The 7,922-nt window shown below is 43.8% G+C and overlaps 1 protein-coding gene across 1 annotated transcript; it reads right to left on the bottom strand.

Annotated features, from left to right (window-relative positions):
• Positions 1-867: 867 nt before the first annotated feature.
• M6PR (mannose-6-phosphate receptor, cation dependent) lies at positions 868-6,502 on the bottom strand. Its single transcript, XM_072330482.1, has 7 exons — positions 6,267-6,502; positions 4,640-4,813; positions 4,263-4,435; positions 4,065-4,174; positions 3,726-3,856; positions 3,127-3,253; positions 868-2,576 (listed from the first exon to the last, which is right to left on the bottom strand). Exons 1-7 carry the CDS (start codon positions 6,413-6,415, stop codon positions 2,454-2,456), a joined length of 987 nt encoding a protein of 328 aa, XP_072186583.1. The 5' UTR covers positions 6,416-6,502; the 3' UTR covers positions 868-2,453.
• Between the last annotated feature and the right edge of the window lie 1,420 nt (positions 6,503-7,922).

Raw genomic sequence — 7,922 nt, 5'->3', positions numbered from 1 at the left:
TCAAGTGCATATTTGTTTGAGTGAAACGTTAGACTGTTCTATGTGTAAGGCACCTACTGTTTCAGGAGAGTTGTGACATGAGAGGAGGCTTAATGGTATAAGTAAGGAACCATCAGAGATCTCTGTAACACTCTCTGTATTGATCCACCTCATAAGAAGAGGGGAAGTGCTAAGGAGATGCTAAAGCGTAGTATCAACTTTCCAGTTCTAACTGAAGTGTTGAGTCTGAATTTATTTTTAATGACATATTCACTCTTGTGAAAGAAGGATTCTAAGCCTTTTTGAATCAAAATAGATCCAAAGGAAGTTACCAGTTCTTGCACCTTGAAAACACTCTTTAGTCCAATGAAACTGAGGGGGCAAAAAAGGCAGAGGCAAGCACTTCTAATGGCAAAGGAGGGGCAGCCTTTAAACCATTTTATTAGCAGGCTGGATTTGCAAAACTTGTTTACTTTAGCTTTTGGCAGGGTAGGCAGGCAGTATTTGCTGCTTTTGAGGCCTTGATTAACTTCAGTCACAATGAAAGGTTTCACTTCTTCATGTTATGTTCAGTGTTCTTAATAAAAACTGTTTGTTCAGGTTTTAAAGGTCTGGCTACTTTTTAAATGGTCTGAGTCTGACTATTCCTAGCAGATCTTTGAGAAGCAACAACTTTGATTTTCATTCTTTCAGAAAAATATAGGGAACTTTTCTCCTCTGTAAATGCCCTACTTTGACAAGTGTGCATATTCTGCCTTTTCAAGGCCCCACACTAACAGAAGAGAGTCCTAGCAGAAGTAAGAATATAAGACATACTAAAGACCCTTGGATAAGAAAGGTGATCTAGCACCAAAGAAAGCTGTTAATTACATCAGCACAACACTTGAGCAGGGTGTTTGGTCATTTTATTTTTGAAAGTTGTTTTGTACAAAAGACAAATTACCTTAAACACCACCATGAAAAAAAAATGGTACCAACTGGCTTAATGACTTCATTTTTTCTCATGTTATGAGAAAGACTGAGACTGTAATTCCTGCTTTGACTTTTATTGTTTATCCACTCAGCCCAGCAAGAAAACAGGATCATCTCTTTGCCCCTACTGTCATTGGTTATACTGACAAAGCAGTATAACCATCCACAAACCTTATCTGTACCTTGCCATTAGCAGTATTCAGCAGTCTATGCCCCCAAGACCAAAGATGGTTTTCTTCCCATTCTGCTGTATTGTAGACTGAAGTAAGTGAGGAGCTAGACTCTAAGCAAAAAGCAATTATGAATCAAGGTACCATGTTCCAAAAGGTTCCAATTAAGTCTTATAACTCAGCTGTACCTGCTTTTCACAAGCGCCAAATGGAAGGCTATCTCTTGCTCCAAGCAGTATTCAAGTACCACCTGCACAGGGCAAGTATCATAAGACTGGTATGCACCATGTTGATGGGGACAGCAACTGGGGTCTCTCAACACAGTTCTGAGTGTATTAGCATTCTTATCCTTTTTAATAAAAATTTTAGTAGCTTCCCAAGAAAACATTCTGCCAACCGAGGAAGCATCAGGTAGCATGAGATCGTAATTCTGACCATGACTGAGCTATGTAGGCATAAAGCTTCAAGTGAGGCTTGGTAAAGAACTCAAGTGATAGCTGTCTTTAATTTTCACATTTTGCCTTAATGTCACATATTCAGAAAGCATCCCCTTCATTTAGGAGAACATAATCATTTTTTTCCCTCTCTTCTGTGATGGAGAAGATGGTATTTTGACTGAACTCAAAAGTAGTGAAAACAGCATTTAACTCAGTTTTTTTTAGCATTGCTCCTCTCCAGTCTGAGAGGATGGCATGCATCCCTTAACACCTCTTGAGGGAAACAGGCATCTACTTTTCAACACGTTGGCATTACAAAAAGACCAGAGGGCTGCTAATGCCACTTCTAACTCCAGTGAGTCCAGCATAGAGCTTTGCATGCAGGTTATGCTGACAAAAATTGTGTGCAACAGTGCAGGAGCTAGGAAAGCCAAAAATGCATTCAAAGAAAAAAGTGTCTAACAGATTCTGTAAACCCCGGGAAAAAAACCCTATGCTAAAGGCCTCTCTATTACCGTCTCAGTTTATTAAATGGAGACTTCCCCTTTCTGCATTCATTCATGGCCCTTTCTTCCTCTCAATGAAGAAACTCCCTCTCCTGCTCAGCGCTGAACACTCGCATTGCTTTCTTGCTGTCTTATCAACTCTCAGCACTTGCTCCCCATAGCTTTGCTGCTCTGCTGCATTTTTTGAAAAAAACAAGAAATAAAAAACAACTAAAACAGCATTACAGTAATGAGGCATGCCATTGGGGACCAGTGCTGTTCACACCTAGAGGCATCCATGAGACTTGACACGCCAGAGACAGCCAAAGCGTATCATGTAAAGAAAATCAGAAGAGAGAAGAACTGGCTGGGGGGAGATGGGGAGAAAAGAAATCAGTGCTGAAAGCCTGTCACATTGGTAGCAAGTGGTCATCCCGTTCCTCTGACTCGTCACCCAGCTGGTCATCACCCACACCACGGTATGCAGCTGGTACATTTCGAGGCTTGGATCGGCAGACAAAGTCACAGCCATCCTACAAGCACAAGTTGTTAACACTAGAATCAGACCATATGCAGAATCAGCAGCCATATGAAGCATATTCCATTTTGCTACAGGAGCCATGCCCACCCCAGTGCTATCTTAGGGCAAGTCCACAGATCTTAAGCTGGTAAGAGGAGAATATATGGGGATATCCTAGCTTATTCTGAAACTTAAGTCAGGTCTAGGGTAGAACATGGTACTGATTAAGAGTATGCAGCAGCACAGACATTCAGAGGATAAACAACACTACTTAAGGTGATCAAGGGAGGCTTTCACATAGTCAGACCTGAACATTCCACAGTTCCCAGCTGAATGTTCCTACCTGAAAAGTCTTAATCATAACGAGCAGTAGGGGACCAGATGCATCAAGGAATTAAAAACAGTGTTCCCCTAACTTAGAATAAGATAAAAACCTTCTTTTCCCACAGGGTACACTGTGACAGGTCTATCCAAGAAACGGTCTATGAAGACAACACAGGTGTAATTTTATTATGTCTTAACACATGGGCTTAGATTGGGATTATATGAGGATTTTCACTCACCGCCACCAAATTGCCCAAATCTTGCCAGAAGGCAAAGTGAGGAAACTGTTCCATGCCCTTTGCTCCCACTATAAGGCGCTGGTAGAGAAACCCACCAATGATATAGACTGCGATTACTGAAGAAAACCTAGAGGGCAGAATTAAAAATCAGAATAAAAAAATGGTACAAACAGTCTCTTATAACCCACTTATACTCGTCTCAGTTTGGCACCACAGCAAGTAGCTGAACATCACCTAAGAAAAGAGTTGAAGAGAGACCATACCAGAAAAGGTTGAAAAACATATAGACCTGCTAGTAAAAATTTTTCAGGACAACTGCGTGAAGTAATGCCCCATAGCACAGACAAAACGAGAAGTCAAGACTCCTAGTCTGAATTTCCAATTCTGGCAAAGAGCTGTTATACAGTTCCAGGAAGCCACACATTCCATGTTTCAGTGCACTGATCTGTACGCTATGAAGGTAACAGAGCAGCTCTGCAGCATCATGCCTTAATCTAGAATTTGTCTACAAAGCTTGGAGTCACAGTAACATCTAACAATGACTGTGAACAGTTATACTACAATTATCTAGTCTAGCGTAACATCTTCCAGCAACTCACGTGATTAGTAGAATGGAGCCAGTGCTGAGGTGGGAATTCTCAGCTGGACAAGCCACACTGCTGTCCATCTCAAAGAGGTAGAAACAGTCCTGCTCCTTTTCCCTCTCTTCTGAAATAATGCTGAATGAACTCTGCAATTTGGGAAAAGTTAAGTCATGTGAAAATACACCCAGGCTTATACTAAACTTCACCAGAAGGTAGTTTTAGTGCTATTGGTACAGCTGAACAAACCACGAGAAAATATAAGAAAACATTACTGCACCCTCAGGGCCCTTCTGCTTATAAAAAAGCTTTGTCTGACAGCCTCCTATTCCTCTCCTACCTGATACTGTTACTCACCGCTGTAATTCCTCGCTTGCAAGAAATCATTATCACAGCTCTTCTCTTCTCACCACTGCAGTGCCTACCATATGAATCACCTCCTTTATAAATAAGCATGATCCAGTCACCTGCGAAGAGAGAAAGAATAGAGCCTGCAAATCCAGATCAGGAGGCAAAAGCTAGATACCAAGTAAGAGACATATTTAGTGGTCTTACTTCCATTGAAGACCTGAGTTTCATTGATTCTTCCTATCACTGTAGTCTTTCCAGACTGCCTATCCATTTGTACTAGGCCAGCAAAATCATGCAAGCTGCTGTTGACCTCTCTGCATACCCTAAAATGGTAGGCATAGTTTTCAGTTGTTCCAATCTCCACAGTCGTGTTAAATCTGCAGCAGAGAGGATGGAAGACAAGCAACAGAATTATAAAGAGCTGAGCTCAAAGCAGTTGACACTCAAGAACTGCGAAGCCTGGTCACAGCTCATGCTAAAGACAGAGCCACCCTGAAGCCTAGCCCCAAATTCTTCCACCCCCTTGATCTAGTGTGTAAACACTAGCCCTAAGGTCCATAACAAGTTGGTACTTGCCATACCTTATTTGGCTCAGGGGTTCTAGTTTCTTCAGCAGGGCTTTTTCCATTTGCGACTCAGTACTCTCATCACCAACCACATCACAGCTCTTCTCTGGCAGCAGTTCAGCCCCCGCACCAACAGCAAGGGCCATAAAGACTACCAGCACAGCAGAGGTATGGCAATGTGATGACATCCTGGATACATACCACAAAGAACACATGGGATTAACCATCTCAGCCCTCTACAAACTGACTACATGAAGTCACTTATTGACCATTCCCTCAATTTTGACTGCAAAAAGAAGCAAAAATCTATAAACACCTCTCAGTTCTCAACAGACACTACATTCCAATCTCTTGTACCGGAAAACAACCTACCAGACCTCTTTTGTGAATTTTGACTTAGAATCACAAAATGTTTTGCTGCTGAGCATGTTAATCAATATTTATTCAACCAAAACAGAGCCTAGCAGGCTGAATGCCAGTGTAAGTATCAGGCACAAGCTATTGTTCATTATCACATCCCACTGAGAAGCCAGTAAGCAAATAATAATTTACCAGGCCTCTAATCAATCCTCTGCAGCTTTTGTATAAAGAGCTTGCAGAGAAGGGCCATTGTGACTTGTCAGGCTCTTTCTGCTCAAGCCCCTTAATCCTAATTATTACGTTATCCTCCAGTACTGCTTCAGCTGAGAACCTGGAAGCATTCAGCAGTACTCAGCTGCAATGCCACAGGACAGTTTTCATCAACTGGAAAAGAAGACTGAAACATCCTATGATTGATCCAAGAGGAGGGAAGTAAAAAACGCATGGTGGGCATGGTGACAACGGGTTGATGGTTGGACTAGATGATCTTAGTAGTCTTTTCCAACCTTAATGATTCCAGGAAATATGGAACTTTCGGCCTTCAAGCTTATGCTAAAATAGCACACAAAACACTCTGCAGTCGTACCAGGATAACAGTGGGACAGATTTCCCCTTTGCTTCTCTCATTGAGGACATCAGTTCCAGATGCTGGGAACAAATGAACCACAGTTTTGAAAGTACCTTGCTACAACTAGACTGGCAGGCTATTTGGTAGAATGTCATCTTTGCCCCTCAGCCCATCTTGTCAAGCAACATCTGAGCCAGCTGCAATCACTATAGAGAGAAACACTAGTATGGAGAGAGTAAATACATTTAGAGGTAGGATACGCCACACTGCTAAGGCCCAGAACACAGGAACTCGTGATTCACTCCTCACGAGACAAAAGAAGAACCCCTCACTTCCTCAGGCAGCCTATCTGAAAATGCTTCCATTGCACAGACGCAGGTGGAAGAAACTGCAAGGCACTGCTGTCAGCTTCTGCCAACTAGTCGCCTCTCAAGCTGACGAACAAGGCCTGAGCGGCAGCTGCCCGGAACCACCTGCTCACAGCTGGACAGAGTCAGCCAGGGGCAGCCCCGCCGCCCCGTCCCCGCCGCCCCGTCCCCGCCGCCCCGTCCCCGCCGCCCCGTCCCCGCCGCCCCGTCCCCGCCGCCCCGTCCCCGCCGCCCCGTCCCCGCCGCCCCGTCCCCGCCGCCCCGTCCCCGCCGCCCCGTCCCCGCCGCCCCGTCCCCACTATAAAAGTGCGCGACAGAAAGCCGGGCTCGCCGCCGCCACACTCACCTGCTGCTGCGCACGGTCCTCTGTGCCCGCACCACGGCCCGATGGAGAAGCGGGGGCTGCTCAGGGACAGGCCGTGACCGCCGGGCAGGGGCAAAGCCCAAGAGCCACAGCGACGTCCATGGCCGCCTCACTACCCTCGCCCGCCCCATGAACCGGAAATAGGAAGAAAATGACAAAAACTAATGGGTCGCGCCGCCCAAGGAAACCACGGCGACGAGACATACGCTTGTCTATAGCCAATGAGAAGCGGAGACAGAAAGGGGCGGCTTTCAAATCCCGCTCCAGCCTATAAACGGGGCTATTCTGGAGCCCGTCTCCTTTCTCTTCCCCATCGAATAGGCGATGGAGAAAGGTTCCGACGTTACTACCTGCTTCGCTTTCCTTCTGATGAACGGAGAAGACCGTCCCCCACGTAGTACCCTGTGATTGCCCTCTCGCTGTGGGTAGCGGGCTGCCTGGATCCGGGTGGTCAGTACTCGGCTGGTTCGGCCCTATAGCAGATCTCAGCCTCTGGAGCTGAACGGCTCTTCTTATGGGCTGTGCTTCTGAATAAGAGCGTCTCCTACAGCCACTGTATGTTCTTTGTCACTGTCGAGGAGTTCCAGCTGCTCACTGGTGAAGTTGGTATGCTTGAACATTCCAAGTGTGATTAATAAAGCTTTACGTGAACTGACACTGGCCAATTTAAGTGGTGGTTGCCCCAACTGTGATGGTTGGGGAATAAAATGCTGTTTTGAGGGATGGAAAGCATTATTTTGGAAAGAAAATACTATTTTTGCAAAGATAAGGAGTGATCACCTTCTTATTTCTGGAATAAGTATTGTTATTCTGGTGAAGATTGTCTAAATTTTGACCGAAATTGATATTTAGGGTTGAAATGCCCTTCTTTGTACAGGCAAACCAGTATGCTGGACTTAATGCGACATATTCTCCCAGAAAGCATCGTTTTGTAGAGAAAATTATCTTCTTTTGCTGCTGAAAACCAGTATTTTGGGGAGAAAAAGCTATTTTGAGGAACGGAAAGCATTATTTTGGAAAGAAAATTACATTTATTGTAAGGAGAAGGTGTGATACTTAAGAGAGAACGTCTTATTTCTGGGATAAGTATTGATATTTGTGTGACAATTTTTAAAATTTTGACAGAAATTGATATTTCGGGTGGAAATCTCCTTGTTTTGTAGAGGAAAGCAGTTATTCTGGAAGCAATGCTTGATAACTGAGCTAGAAAGCTTCATTTTGTAGAGAAAATGTCATCTTTTGGGGATGAAAACCAGCATTTTGGGGAGGAAATGATATTTTTAGGGTTGAGAAGCATTATTTTGGAAAGAAAATCATACTTTTGCGAAGCTAAAGAGTGATACTTAAGAAAGAACTTCTGATTTCTGGGATAAGTCCTGTGAAAACTTTCCAAATTTTGACAGAAACTGATAGTTCGGGTGGAAATGTCCTTAATTTGTAAAGGAAGAGAAGTATTCTGGCAACGCTGTGTCATATGATACTAGAAAGTATCATTTTGTAGATATAATGACCTTTTACTGGGATGAAAATCAGTATTTGGAGAAAGAATGCTGTATTTAGGGAAAACAGGTATTCTAGAAAGAAAGTGTCAAATTATGCTAGAAGGCATCATTTTGTAGAGAAAATGTCTTCTTTCAG

Source organism: Excalfactoria chinensis, chromosome 1 (assembly GCF_039878825.1).
Source record: "Excalfactoria chinensis isolate bCotChi1 chromosome 1, bCotChi1.hap2, whole genome shotgun sequence".
Lineage (NCBI taxonomy): Eukaryota > Metazoa > Chordata > Aves > Galliformes > Phasianidae > Excalfactoria > Excalfactoria chinensis.
This window is presented reverse-complemented; position numbering and strand designations above follow the sequence as displayed.

Bases quoted from the DNA above. Each gene is read 5' to 3' on its own strand.
- M6PR (XM_072330482.1), bottom strand. From the start codon at position 6,415: ATGGGGCGGGCGAGGGTAGTGAGGCGGCCATGGACGTCGCTGTGGCTC. The intron at 3,857-4,064 runs GTGAGTAACAGT...CCCAAATTGCAG, and splicing joins GCAAGCGAGGAATTACAGCG to AGTTCATTCAGCATTATTTC. The intron at 2,577-3,126 runs GTGAGTGAAAAT...TTGTGCTTGTAG, and splicing joins ATTTGGGCAATTTGGTGGCG to GATGGCTGTGACTTTGTCTG.